Raw genomic sequence first — 15,264 nt, forward strand, 5'->3', positions numbered from 1 at the left:
CTACTAATTTAACAATTGCAGTGATTCCACTTAACAAATGTGGCTAGAAAAAGTAATAAAACGGGGCAAAACTTACTTAACAAAGTTCTCACCAACAGAAATTCTGGGCTCAATTGTGGTCATAAGTTGAGAACTACCTGTACAAATAAAGTTTCTGCATGCCCCCATTTGTTCCTGTGGAGCGATGGCTCTAGCATCTTGTAGGAACTCTGGCAGATGGCATACAAGTTTGTCTGTGGAGGGGAAGGAGAAACCCTCAGTCTCTTACTTCCTTGTTGCACTAAGCCTTTGAATCTCAGTTGGCAGAGTAGGGTGTTTGGCAGGACAAGTTACATGAGTAACAAAGCAGGAGTCCAATGGTGGCATCCTCAAATCTTCTGAGTGATATGACTCCCAGTTTCCCAATAACTATCCTTCTGTTCAAATTTGCACATTCTCCTAAGGCAGTGATGGCGAACCTTTTAGAGATCAAGTGCCCAAACTGCAACCCCAAACCCACTTATTTATTGCCCGGTGCCAGGTGGGTGTGGCCCACTGGGTGGGCGAGGCTGTGGTGGTCATGGCAGACTGGATGGGTGTGGCCAAGGTGGGCGTGGTCACCTCAATGTTGCTTGTGGGGAGGGATGCCTGTGGGGGAAATCCAGGGGGTCTCTGGCAGGTGAGACGGTGGGCAGGAGGCTTGTCCTGAGGGGTGAGGCGAGGCAAGGCAAGGCAAGGCAAGGGTGTCATTGTTGCAGGGCAAGGTGAGGCAGGAGCTGGGGCAGCTGATGCCCGATACCGTCGGCCCCCGCACACAGAGGCCAGTGAGCGCATGGGGGCCGACAGTGTCCATCAGCAGCCACAGCCTGCCGGCCCCTCGACCGGCGCACTCTGGGGCTCCGTAGCCCACCGCCAGCAGTTCAGAGAAGCCGCCTCTGAGCTGGACGGATAGCTGACAGCTGAGGATGTGATGCAGTGGGACGTGCCCGGGAAAAGGAGAGCACGCGAGACCAGGAGGGATGTGACGGAGGGGAGGGAAACCACCCGTGCTGGGATGTATCCGGCCATGTGGGACCTCGACGAGTTAGCGGGTGGCTGGTTGAAGAGGGACGGTTGCCATCTCCGGGGCATAGCGTGCATGCCCACAGAGAGGGCTCTGAGTGCCGCCTCTGGCACACGTGCCATAGGTTCGGCACCACTGTCCTAAGGTGTTTTCAAGCGAGGTTTAATAGTCATCTCTAAGAGCCATCATGGATAACCGGAGTGGCAGTGAAGTCTTCTCATAACTTCCAAAGTAGCAAAACCCAACAGGCCTATTTTCTTCACTGTTATTCAGCTTCCATCTAATTTCCCCCAATTCTTTAACTGCTAGTTTTTCCTTCTTTTGAAGCCACATACAGTATTAGGATGCCAGCCATATTGATTAAGGGCAATGGAATACTTATGTCACATTGAAATGGTGCCAGTTTGGGAAAGGCTGCTCTAAACCTTGCCTTTAATGCAGGAAATGTACATTGGGGATGGTGCCAATCAGAGGACTAATCAGGAGACATTGTGGGGCAGGGAAACCAAAAAAAAAAAAAAAAAAAAAGCAAAAATAATGGGGTTACAAATAGAAAATTACAAAACTTAGATTCTGCAAGTGACTCAGGTCACTTGAAGAAAAGCCTTTCGTAGAAGTACTCAGGAAATCGGTTAGACTTACGAGATAGTAATTTTCTTAATAAATTATAGCGTGGCAAATTTTCAGAGTTCTAGTCTTCCTATTTGCATACCCATAAGAGCCTCTTCCGAATCTTTACTTTTTATTAAACAAAGGCCTCTTTTTATTCCTTCATTGGATTTGTCCAAACTTCTGCATACTTTTTTAAAAAAAAAAACAGTATTTCCCCACAAACATGTCCCTATGTGAAGTTTAATTGTTACTAAATAAGAAAAAAGGTATTTTCAAGCATGTTAGCTAATTTGGCAATTTTGGACTTTGGGACGCGCAGACATGATCACAATGGCTATGGAGAATGGGAACTCTTTTACGTTCTAGTGCATTGTGCTCTGTAATAAGAAGGCAAGGGAAAAAAAAGATAAGAACCTTGCATTGTTCGTGCTCCTTCCATAAATCATGGGGAAATGTTTTCCAGTTAACATTATTCAAGCACTTTATAGTATGTCACGTTTCCCCGAAATGGAAAATAAGCCCTAAAATAAGTGCCAGTTAAGATCATCAGCCAAACGGACACATTTAGTAACGTATTTCCCAAATATAAGCCCTAACAGGAAAATAAGCTCTAGTCTAATGTATCTTTTGGAGCAAAAATTAATTATAAGCTCCAGCCTTATTTTGGGGGAAACAGGGTACCTGCATTTGATGGATTTCCCTATATGGATGAAAGTGAGTGTGGGCAAAACAGAAAGTATATGTATCTAGGATCAAAACAGCACCCACTCAAATATCATCCATTCTTTCCATTCCTCCCCTCCAGTCACTCTCTCCTCAGCCCATTTTAAAATCCTAATGCTTCTAGCTAGAATTACTGGAAATCAGAAGCAGCTAAGAAAGGAATGGGAAGATGGCAGCTTGGGGGTGTCCAACATGGCTGGCTGTGGAATTCTAGGAGCTGAAGTCCACAGATCTTAAATGTTGCCAAGACTCGACACTCCTGAATTAAATCTTGTACCATAATACAATGTGTTGAGGTTTAAGGCTGGGTTAAGATTCCATGTTATAATATGGAGAAAAGTACACCTTCATTACTGCAAATAGGCAACATATTATTGATTACCGTATTTTCCGGCATATAAGACGACCTTCTAAAGCATGCAAATCGGGGGTCGTCTTATACGCCGGAGATTATGGTATATTTATGTCCTGGCCATTCAACCGAAAGCTGCAGGCAATAGGGATCTTCTTACATTACATTCCTATAGCAACCACTGAGTCTTAATTGTGTCACAAATGAGTTTCCATGGCTGAAGACAGATTTTAGACTCTGAGCCGCCCCTGTACTAGTCCATCCCTTTAACTACTACTATTGCTTTCTTTTCAGCGCTGTAAATACACATAGAGGAACAAAGCACGTAGCAGAAACACATTCAGTTCATAACAAAAAAAGAACAAGGATATCCTGAAAACCCTGATTTACAGCCCTTCCTTTGGCTAAGAATATCAAACGTACCAAAAAGACAGAAAGAACGAAAGTTTTAATTCTGGTTGTAATTAATTCTACCCTGGTAACCTGGCCGGTAATCTATGCCAGAGTGGCATGGCAGCAGACATAATGCACACAAAAACAGAAACAAGCGTCATTAAGTAGAATTTAATGGCTCAGGACCCAAGACAAACACCAACTTTATACAAACGGAGAGCAAGACAAAGGTTTCCCAGGAACAGGCCCCAGACAGCCTCATTTGGTTACAGCAATTCCGAGGGCGGGCGAAAGGGAGAAGGAGCCAAATACTTAAATAGGGATAGTGCTGGCAGTGGCTTTTCAACCCAAGGAAGCCGCGAGGGATTAAAAAATAATAATAATAATCCGAAATGACTGAAGATAGCCAAATGGGAGAAGGGTAGCCGGAGCTCCAGAGCTCCTGTGAAAGGATGAGAGGGGAATAGCAGGTGCCAACCACCAGCCTCCTTTTCTCCCTGACAGATTACACGATGCTGGTGAAGGGACCGAGAGAGAAAGAGGGCGCTCTGCTTCTCTCCCCCGGGTTGATTCTGCGGCCAAGATGGTGCCCTGAGCTCAGGCTCAGAAGAGGCGACCCGGGAGAGCAGAGGGACGGGCAGAGAGGGCATGGAAGTTGGTGAAGCAGGCACCGTGGCATGGCAAAGTGGGAGAAAGGCCTCTTAGGGGCAGAGACCGATGGCCCCTTCCCTCCTTGGCTTACAGCGGGGCAGGCTGGGCACGTGGAAGCGCATCTGCTGCCTCTCTGCGCAGGATGAACCTAACCAGAGCTTGGAGGGAAAGGGTGTGTGTGTGTGTGTGGGGGGGGGAAACGGGAGCTTCAGGGATTGCACTGGGGCTCACAAAATTTTCCCCCTGCATGCCGGCACACAGCAGCCTCTGGGCAAGGGGACACAAAAGGAAACTTTCCATCTGGCAGGAGAGGAGTGAGGCAGGGGTGGAGCAGAAAGTGCTTGTGTGCTCAAAAAAAAAAAAAAAAGGGTCACAGCAGCGCCTCCTCCTCCTCCCCACGGCAGGGGTGCGCCAGGAGTGATGTGGGAGAAGCCACAAAACCAAGCCTTCGTATGTACACTGCCCTCCTCCAGCACACCGTGCTTTTTAGTCAATTTCCTCCATGTTGCTGTAGGATGGGGCGGGGTGCTCTGCAACCCCTTCTGGTGCCAGGGCAGGAGCAACATCGGCGGTCAGGCTGGATCCGAAGGAGGGAGAGCTAATGCCCTGCAAATAGAACAAAGGATTAGACAGAAACGATACAACCGCAGAGGATCCACCAAAGTTATTTGTCTTCTTCCCCCTCTTCCCACAGAGGGAATCAAGCGAAAACATTTTGTTCCGCTGGAATCTGAAACGATCAAAAGCCACAAAGTACATATTTTATGTATCAAACTAAGTTACGCTTGTATTAAAACAGAATGTGGTGGAAATAATTATAGTCTTGAAAGATGTGTGATGTTCCAGAAAAAGGACCGGACTATTATTTAGAAGCCTGTGAAATTTGTCTGTGAAATATAGCTTAATTTCAGTTTGTATTGTATATTCATACGCACACAGACACACCCACAACCTTACCAATAAGTCCCTTCTGTGTAACTACTCCTGCATAATCACTTATTAATCTAGCGTTGTCTGCTCTACACTACACAATTTGGAAAACTCTATGCCAAAGGAACTTTACAGCCCAAAAAACTGAGTGAGGCAATCTGAATGAATTATACAAATTAGCTCTTATGCTGAAGATATTCTACTACTAGCAGAGAAGAGCAAATAGCTAAAACTTTACCTACTGACTGTAAAATCCAGTAAACCATTCAGCTTTACAATTTAAAAGCATTTTTGTAGTTCTTAAATCAAAAAAGCAAAGCAAACTTGGTTGTTTAGGTTAAAACAAGAGAACCATCTTGGGGTCAACAGTCACATTCCATTATGTGGGCAGAGCAACTTGTAAACTACTTGAATGTGTGGGGAGTGCCCACCTATTTTGCTCTCCTTTTCTTCTCTCTAGTTTCTCGCTTTCTCCTGTTCATCTAGGGCAGGATGGACAGCTCATTCTTCTTAGGGATTCTGCCCCCAAATGCCTCCCCATCTGCTTTCTGAGATATCACCTGCATGTAATTAATAAGGAGTGCAATGCTATTGATTTGACAGCAAAAAGAGCCTTTGGAGTCCTCGGGGGAGCAAATGCAACCCCTACGAGAGTAATTTTGCCATTAAATTCATAGCCTTACAAAACCTATTCACTCCTTAAGGCAGCTGCAACTTTTTTAGAAGCACAGAAAAAGACCCCCCTTTTCTGCTTTCCAATCTAAAGCACCACCCAGCACTAGAAATTAAGTCTTTGCTGCAGGCTCCCATTCTCGTTTTAAATCCTCGCTGAATTTCACAGCAGCACAAAACAAATTCTGAGCTGCCACAAGATCAGAGAGCACACAAAGTTCTCTCCTAGCGCTGAATGCTCTTGCACCTTATTATTTCTACAGCTTTTCCTTTGCTGCAGGGAGCACAGCTTATTCTTTCACCAGCACCGGCACTTTAGAGGTCAATACAAAAATACGCCTGGGACCAAAGGGGATGGGAGAATCTGTTGCTTTTAGAAAAGTGGCTGCTGAATGGAAAAGCAGCGGACAGTGAAAGAAAGAGAATCAACCGAGAGTTTAGAATACCTTGATTTTTATTAAATACAATAAATAAATACAGTGAAAGTTTTTCCTCTGCACAATGCTAACTTTTCGTTCACCAAGCCAGTGGAGGACAGTTTAGGGGCTCCCCTTCTCCAAAATGGAAAGGTTCCCACCAGATCTATGTACTGGCCAGTTCCTGCTTGTTGGCATTGCTATAGTTAGTTACTGCTCATTCCTTGGGACACAGCGAGAATACTGGCCATCAGGAACAGTTAACCTGAAATCTTTTCTCCTTCCCCAAAGAATCTGCAAGGTTCTCTGAAACTACTGCTAGGAAGAATACGTAAAGATGTTAAGAATTAGATTGCATATGAATAATATTAATAAAAATAACAAAAGGATGAAACAAAGAATTATACTCATTCTAGGTTTATGAGTTCTCAACTCTTGACTCTTGGCTAAAGCCAAGGACCGGGATCAAGCTATTTGAGCCGGTAGTCTGAAGGCACAAGAGACATTTATATCTCAGACTGCAGGGCCAGATTAAAATACAAACAACAGTAACCCCTTACTTTTAGTTCTACTTTATGCATGCACAGAAATAGGCACGCAAGCATCCACAAAAGTATGTACAGAAGCAAAATGCAAGGTAATGAAGGAGAAGGAGGAGAAAACAGTGTTCCTTTACACTCATATCCAAATACAATTGCATAGCTAGCTAAATATCTAATATGCTTTTTTAAAAAACAGGGGAGACTGAACTCTCTGGTTATATCATGGTAAGGAAATCTAACCCACCAATGTTTAGAAAAGTCAACAATGCATCCTTCCTCCCTCCCTCAATAAAGGAAGAGATGGTCATTAAAAATATCTTTTGACTTCCTTCAAACAAGGAGCCAATGGCCAACTGGGGAAATGATCAGTCCTGCAATAACCGTCTCGGGGGATCTTGGTGTCAGCCAAATTTGGGGAATTCTATCGGGGCAGATGGCAGTCAGGTCAATCTTACTATCACATCATTATGGAGAAAATATTTATGGATCTGCAGACTCTACTGAACTACAGTCATTTGCTTAGCCCTTGATTCAGATTGGCATAGTTTTCAAGAGCTATTGAGGAAAGAATTATTCCAGAGAAATACCAACTATCTAATTGCTGAAGTGAGAGCTTCCTGTGACTGTAAATCCATGTAATCAATCAACTGGAGGAAAAGGGCATTGGGCCTGGCGCCTTCACCGTAGGACTGACATTAGGGCTTCATCTTGTGCTACTTGGCATCCTAGCCACTTTGCTACAAAGATGCCATGGAGGACAACACTGCAGTAAGCTGGCTGCCGCCCTCTGGTTGCCTTGCTACTGCCGCTACCTCCAGCGAGTCTGATAGATGAGCGGGTAGAAGACATTGAGGAAGAGTGCCACAATGGCCGCCATGGTGCCCAGGACAAAGTATCGGACATGGCCTTCATCAGGACACTCTGGGCTGAGTTTTCTTGTCCTTTGGCTGCCAGACCTCCAAGGGTTCCTCATCAGCCTTCTGGCAGCATCCTCTTCAGCCTCCAGTTCCTGCCAGAGCAGAGAAGCCTGCGATGTGGAAACCTGCGTCAGCACTTGAGGAGAACATCATAGCAAACCCCTCAATCACCCATGCTTTGCCCTGCCTCTTTTATCTGACTCAGTGTTTCCCAAACTTGACAATTTTAAGGCATGTGGACTTCAACTCCCAGAATTCCACAGCCAGCATTGCTGGCTGTGGAATTCTGGGAGTTGAAGTCCACATGCCTTAAAATTGTCAAGTTTGGGAAACACTGATCTGACTTGTACAGCTGCCCATCTCGCTTGCATGCGGCTATCCCAGAGAGCCTGCCCTTCACGCTGCCAGTTTTCTGAAACAGCCGATATATTTCCTCTGCCTGATTGCAATTCTAATAGTGAGGCCATGCTCAGATACAAGGACTCCTAGGGACAGAATGAATAGCACAAGCCACATGACAATGGAGTGAAAAACCTATCAGAGTTAGGCATCCATGCTGGCTGGCTTGGTGGAAATCTTCCCAGTCTGCCAACTTATTCCATTCAATAAACACAGGCGTCAAGTAATCACTTTCCATGCTTTCTTGTACAAACAAAGGACGTTCAGTTGACCAACCGGTCACACTGAGTGAGAACAGCCAGTCACAGATAAGCTTTTGATGGTGAGAACATGACACATCAGTAACCTCCAAGTGTGCGCAGGTGAGAATTTTAAAGAATGAGACGCCTAATCAACAGTTCAACTTTGGTAAGGGAAAAAGCATTAGGGACCAGACTGAGACGATAAGTAACTACAGTCATTTCTTTTTCTTTTTAATTAAACAGATGAACAGGAGATGCTAGTCACAGGGTAATCAGCCATAGACCATATTTTCATGCGCAGGGTGATCCATTCAGTACAGTCGGCCAATCACATTGATTTTTCTACTGATATTTAAAACCAAAGCATCCATAGCATCTTCCCCGTTTAGTCCCCTGGGTTCTGTGGACAGGCGGTGCTTCTTCCTGAGTTCTCAAGATTTAAAGCCTGTTCTGGGAAGGAAATGCTGGAGCTGATGTAAGGTGCCACAAGGGCCTACGGCAGTGGTTCTCAACCTGTGGGTCGGGACCCCATTTGGGGTTGAACGACCATTTCACGGGGGTCGCCAAACCACGCTGTCCGCCATTTTTTCCCTTTTCCCTAGCTGTCCTACTCCCTCTATTGGTGGCCACACCCACTTGGGGGGTCACCACAACATGGGGAACTGTATTATGGGGTCACGGCATTAGAAAGGTTGAGAACCATTGGCCTACGGTGAGTGACCGTAGGCATAAAAGAAATCACGGCTTAAGCATAAAGACCCTCTGAATAGATCTTTCTGGGCCTATTTCTCCTCCAGGGATATATGGTTTACAGAAGCCCTAGCAGACGCCACGCTCAAAATGAGCAGCAAACTGTAGGAGGTTCAGAAAGGGCAAGGATAACGCAGCCTGTCTTTCGTACCCTTGGACGAAGCCCAGAGTAACCTTTCACCTAGAAAGCCACCCCAAGATGGATACCACTATAGCACCATGGCAGCAGAATCCTAGGGCATATCTGGAACCACAGCCACACTTGTATGTAACAGTCCTCATTTCCATCTATGCTAAGATCATTGACAACGTTTCAGAGAAGCCCAGTCCCACCATATTAGCGGATGGGAAAGAGGGAGAAAGAGAAAGGAGAGGCGTCTAACTACAGAACTGAGTGCATAAGAAATTTATTTATTTATTTATATCCTGCCTTTATTATTATTATTATTAATAATAATAATTCAAGATTATCTTTGGTTGTTTGGGTTTTCTCCCGCATCAAATTGGAAATGTCTTGGCGACGTTTTGACGAAGTCTCATTCGTCATCTTCAGGCTGGTGCTTTCGGCTTCGTGCTTCTAGAAGCACGAATCCGAAAGCACCAGCCTGAAGATGACAAATGAGACTAAACGTGCCAGAGCTGGAAAGCAGGTTAGTGTTGAATTTTTTTGCTTTTGGGAGAAGCGGCAGAAAATGGGGCTGCCATTTCTAGAAGGGAGACGCAGGGCGGTGCAGGGCAGCAAGCAAGTGCTCTTCTCTGCTCTGCATCACTGCGCACAGCCGCTCCGCTTCCCGTTGTCCCCAGTAGTGGCGATGAAGGGCTGACGGAAGGAGGCGCCGCAAGCCATAGGAATTGGCGGAGGAGGCGGCAGCTGCCGCTGGACAGGTGATCTGTGGGGTGGAGCATGAAGAAAGCCCCTCCAGCAGCGCACAGCAGCCGTGGAGCCTTTCGCCGTCACTCCCTCCTGGCTCCGAAACAGTGGAGGGAGAGCAGGCGTATTCCGCCTATCCTCTGTAGGTAACATGGCAGTCCAGCTTGGCAGGGGAGTGAGAGGGAGCAAGGAATGGCCTGGCTGGGGGGGGGGGGCTGAAGGAAGCAGGTGCAGGGTGCGTGGGGCAGCTCCATCCCCCCCACCTGCCTTGTGTTGTTGATGTGCTGCATGGCTTCCTGCCCCATTGCGGCAGCCAGGTGGGAGAGAGTGGGCGGGGTCCTAATTAGGGCTTATTTTTGGAGTAGGACTTATATTAGGCCCACCCCCCAAAATCAGGGCAGATCTTTTTGGGGGGGGGCGTGGTTTATTTTTGGGGAAACACGGTACTTAATACAGCATTCATTCCTCCTCTATTTTCCTCACCACAACGACCCTATGAGGTGAACTGGGCTGGAAGAGACTTACTGGCTCAAATTCACCAAGCCAGTTTTCATGCCTTGGACCTCTCTGGCTGCTTTGAGTTCTGTTGCGCTGCACGGTCCCCAACAATTTACTATTATCTCTTGAAATATGTATTCCACAGAGAAAATATCTTCTGCCCCAGCCTCTCTAAACTCAACTCTGCAGTTTTGAGCTGACGGATGCCTTCTGGCTCCTGAGAAGGAAACATCTCTTCCCCCCGCCCCCCCCCCACCAACAGACACACGCTTGCAAGTGTTTCTCATTTTTGCAGTTATTTTTCCCGGCATCTAATATACTTGTGTTTCTCCAACATTTCACTGGGATATACCAGAGGACAAAACAGCACCCACAACTCCTCACTCTCACAGCCACAGCTGCAAGCAAGGCCCAGCAGATACTTCCTCAATTGTCAACAGTGAAAAAAACATTAGTTCAGTCTAGTCTTCTAAGGTGGACTGAAGGGACTCCTCACCTGACTGGCTGCTGTTTCTGCAGAGGGGGCCAAGTCAGCTCGAGCGTCTGAGGGATGAGGGGGTCCTCGAGGGGGTCTATCTACAGGAGAATTCCGTCGGCGGTAGAAGAGCACGTAAGCATATCGCGTCACGACCTGGCTTTCATCCACCGTGGTCACGGTGCTGTCGTCAAAGAGCCTCCAACCTGAACAAAGGGAGGAGAGGGATAAGCATGGAGTCTTTCAAAGCACCGACTGCCTAGTTCAGAGCCCTACCTACCGTATTTTCCAGCGTATAAGGCGACCTGGCGTATAAGACGACCCCCGACATCGGCGCCGATTTCCATGCCTAGAAAGTCGTCTTATCCGCCGGAAACTACTGTAATTTCCGGCATATAAGACGACCCGGCGTATAAGACGACCCCGACTTCGGCGCCGATTTCCACACTTTAGAAAGTTGTCTTATACGCCGGAAAATACGGTACCAATTCTGCTCCTGCCATCTCACATCTCTGAAAGTGATACCTCTCTTTTAACTTACACACTCAAACTTAATTTGCACCGTGTGTATTTTGATTCCATAGTTTTGGTGTCTTGCTATCAGCACTGCATTCATGGGCACTGCTTTCACGGCAGTGGTGGCACACTGGAGGAATGAGTGTTGGTCAACAGCGTTGTTCAAAGGAGAGGCTATTCTCACTGACTCTCCTTCTTTAAATGTATGCAGCGCAGGGAGAAATATTTAATGATGCTAAACTCCACTATCTTTTCTGACTGCGATAAACCAAGCATCAGGAGGACGACATTACTAACAGAAGAGATAGGAGCAACTCGGGGAATAGCAGTTATAACCTTTCAACGATTCGTCCTCTGGTCCACTTTGGCAGTTTGTCTGATGACTAGAAGATGCTAGAACTCTATCCTAGTTCTCTAAGAGCAAGGAGGCTAAGTAACCAGATTCTAGACTCTGTGCAAATTATATATGGAATAACAATAGTCCTGCTTAGTCCTTTCCCAGCAAATAATCCTCTTTGGGGGGGGGGGAAACGTCAGTATCAATATCCTACTGAGCACATGCAATAGTTAATCAGCTTTCTACCATCCATCTTCCTAATCCCCAAATGTGGAAGGAATTTTTAATGCATATGACCTTGTGAGGGCAGAGGAATTAAAAATAGCCATTCTGAACTACTGTCCAATTCCCTGTTAATTTGGAGCTGTTCTTGGCTACTTCAAGTGGTCCTTCACTATATCCAAGCTTGTTTCAACAAGGAAACAGGGACAGTTCCTTTCTCCTTTAAAGTGAATGAAGCAGGCAAAACAACACTGAAGAGCAGTGTTCTTTCTATAATGGAGGAAGGTATCTTTGCTTCAAAGGCAACACCAGGCTAAATACCCCAACTAAGCATTCCTCTCAATTCTGGCTGTGCCTAACACTGAATAATGTGGTATTTGCAGAATCCATTGAATCTGTGACAAATTACCTATTTTTTATATTTTTGTCCTCTGCCAAGGAAGGGTTTTTTTTTTTCTTAAAGTGAGAACACTCCCAGAGGAGCACACTGAAAATTCAATATTCCTCCTCTGGAAAACAGCTAAGGGCTGTCAGTGGATGTCAGAGAACTTCCATTGGAACTGAGGCCATTCTAAATTAATCTCTAAGGTTGCCTGATCTATTAACCTTTCTGTTTGCTTGATAATATGAAACAGAATAGAATTAACAAATAAGCCTGGGCAGGCTGAGAGCAACTAATGGTGCCTCAAAGATTCATGATCCCAATCGCACCACTTACACATGGCACATTATCTCACTGAATTCTGCAGATAGATCCATTTAGATAAGGAAGAAGGACTGAACTAAAACCTAGATCTGCACTGTGCAATCTGAAGGGAGTGAGATTTGCTATGACTTGCATCCATTGTGCAAAATTCTTGTAGAACAACAACAACAAAAAGATTTAAGGGCTGGGACCAGAAAAGGAGGGTGTTTTTTCCTCCTTCAACTGGATGTGCAATCTTAAGAGTCATATGGCGTTGATCCTAGGTTTCCATGAAACATCTAGCACAGGGGTGTCAAACTGCCGGCCTATGGGCCGGATGCATTCTAGCGAAACCATACCCACACCATTGCCGGCAGTGGCAAAAAAGTCACGATACATCACGACACGTCACGTGACGTTGCGAGTTTGACACCCCTGCTCTAGCAGGAAATGGAAAATCCCTCTTCTACATGGATTCCCTGGCTCACCTGTTGAAGGTCAGTGGACCTAAAGCCTACTCACCCACATCACTACGTTGGCTGTTCTTGTCACTAGGCAGCCGGGCATAGGCTGTGTAGTGCCCACCAATTATGCCCCCGTAGTGATTGATCACTGCATATAGATCATACATGGGCAACTGCTGCTCATCCTTCTGGCCAATGCAGAACTTGCTCAGGTCCAAGCTCCTGAGGATAGAATAGAGCAAGTTAGACAGCTGCATACTTTTGTGCCTAATTCCATTCCTATCATTTTTTTTCTTAGAGGCAGCCCAGCCTACCAGCTGACATTCTTTATTGAGAAAGTCTTCATTGTCTCTTTATCTGGACTTAAACTCAGATCAATACAAGCCATACAATTACAGAAGACTGAATACAGCAAGGGACTCTCAGTGGCAGCCATTGGATCATATATAAAAGAATTTTGAGAGTGCTGAGCTGAAAAAAAAAGTGCTGCTTTGAATTTACTCTCTCTCGTAAAGGAGTGGGCATCTTTGAAGAAAATCAATCTGAAACGGGTCAGGACCCAAATTCTGATTTGAATTCAGAAGGAAATAATCTTATTTTGTCAATGGTTAATGGCATATTTGCCTCTACTTTTTTTTTTTTAAAAAAAATCCCAAATATCTGAGCTCAGCACAGGTATCTTCTTTCTTGAACAATCATGTGATCACGCATGGTCTGATAATCATCCACATAACTGAACTGTGTGCAAGTGATTATAGAATTTCGGTCTATATAGAAGAAAAGGAAGAGAGCAAAGGAGCCGTTTAAAATTTCAGTTATGGATTTAAGGAAGGAAATCTTCATTTGACAGCAACAACAACAATAGAACCCTGCTTTTGGAAAAACTCAGAAAAAAAACCTCAGCCTTAACAACCAATGTCCAAAGCCGTAAGACTCCAAGTGTGTCTCTAACCAGATTATTAATCATCCACGTAATAATTCTAAGAAAAAAGAAGATGAAGGTGATGAGTTTTTGCGCTATTCCAAATGCACACCAAGCTTTTGTTTTCAGAGCAAAGAAGACGGAAACAGAACCCAATGTACTTAGCGACCGATTCTGCTTCTAGAATTTCAATCAGAATTTGATTACTGCTTATGAAAGAGATTGAAAGAATCCCATCCCATTAACCAAAGTTAAGATTCCTATAACCAAGAGGCGTCTGATTCAGGCTGTTAGATTGGGGTTTCATGCTTGGCATGTTCTTTTTTTAAAAGATCAGAAAACTAATGATAAAAAGGTGTAGAACGCAGTGCAATAAATATGCATTTACCACTATACAGTATTTCTATACTGCTGACTCTACAAAGACTCCTGATAGCTTATGTTATACTGGGGGTTGCCCTTTTCTTGCAAGGGCTGCACCCTCTTGCTGTAGAGACTAAAGTAGTAGAAGGGCCAATAGCCTTATTCAGCGCATGGTTGATATGTCCTGCCCAAAGAGGAATGTCAGCATTGCACAAAGACACTCAGGTGGCTTTTTTACTTTTCAGCTGGTTTGCCTACTCCACAATCATGCTCAAACAGGGCAAGCTATGGAGAGACCAACATTACTTCTGAGGTCATTCACTTTATGAAACGTGCTCCAAAACCTCCCCATTTAATTCATGGAGAGAGAAAAATCAAGTGGAGCGGCTTTGATATACAAATTGCCATCCTGTCCACAAGCTGAATCAAAACAACAGTGCAGAGTTTAATTCAGCTCCAAAGATTAGATTTTCCTTGGCTCCTGTGGTTCAGTTACCTCAGAGGCAGACTATAGGTAGACCTTGCCTTTTTGTTACCCTTCCTCTAGTCTCTTATTTCCTCCCTCTTCATGAAGGAAGCAGAGCCTTTCTCCATATAAAGGAAGATAAGAAGAGATCGCTCTCTCCTTCCTCTTGTTCAGATGCCCTTCAAGAAGAAAGGCAAGGTCTCTGTGGGCCAGAGGCAGGCAGATCCTCTTTAAGTCTCTTTCCACATTTACTCGCCCTTCAAAATGGTGTCGTCCAATACCAGAAAGATCAAAGGCACAGAACCAAGGGGAAAGAGTTCACCAAAAGACTGACAATCTCTTTATGTGTTAGGTGAGTTGGTTCTGAATTTATGACAAAGCCCAAATAGGATAACCCATCCTTTGCTACACAGAAAGGTCCTATCCGAAGAATTGCTTGGGTCTCCGTGACGTTAAAGAGATGAGTAAAGCGACACACCTTGCCGTAACCTCACCTGACTGGGAAATCCACCATGTCATTGATCTTATCTCTCCAAATAAAGCTGCGGAAGGAAAAGCGCTTGAGCTGTATGATGAGGATGTTGGGCAGACGCCATAACATCAGCTGCTTGGATGCCTCACGGTGCTGCTTACACTTTGGGCAGTACCTGTGGAAAATGGAGTATGTGGAAAGATAAAGAAGGTTCCTTGATATCTCCTGCTGTTCCTGTCAAGCAAAAGAGTTCTGGTATTCTCACTAAAGAAAACCAGCACAATGGCCCTTGGAGCACCCACCTCAAAAGAAACATGTCTAGCACCACAGAG

The 15,264-nt window shown here is 45.3% G+C and overlaps 1 protein-coding gene across 12 annotated transcripts in view; it reads right to left on the reverse strand.

The window, feature by feature from the left end:
• Positions 1-3,171: 3,171 nt before the first annotated feature.
• The window catches only part of USP19 (ubiquitin specific peptidase 19), a 52,720-nt gene continuing 40,627 nt past the window's right edge, over positions 3,172-15,264 (reverse strand). For 11 of the 12 annotated variants that reach the window (XM_039326579.1, XM_039326576.1, XM_039326578.1 and 8 more), the window contains 4 exons: positions 14,955-15,107; positions 12,768-12,931; positions 10,507-10,691; positions 5,812-7,360 (listed from right to left, as the gene is read on the reverse strand). In XM_039326579.1, the coding sequence (XP_039182513.1) occupies positions 7,142-7,360; positions 10,507-10,691; positions 12,768-12,931; positions 14,955-15,107 (721 nt within the window). In that variant the 3' untranslated portion in view covers positions 5,812-7,141. Of the gene's footprint in view, positions 4,380-5,811; positions 7,361-10,506; positions 10,692-12,767; positions 12,932-14,954; positions 15,108-15,264 lie in introns of those variants that run through there. The other variant, XM_039326580.1, reaches the window with a different exon arrangement.

The sequence above is a fragment of the Crotalus tigris genome, unplaced genomic scaffold (genome assembly GCF_016545835.1).
Source record: "Crotalus tigris isolate CLP2741 ecotype Arizona unplaced genomic scaffold, ASM1654583v1 scf7180000024342.5246164, whole genome shotgun sequence".
In the NCBI taxonomy this organism is placed as follows: domain Eukaryota; kingdom Metazoa; phylum Chordata; class Lepidosauria; order Squamata; family Viperidae; genus Crotalus; species Crotalus tigris.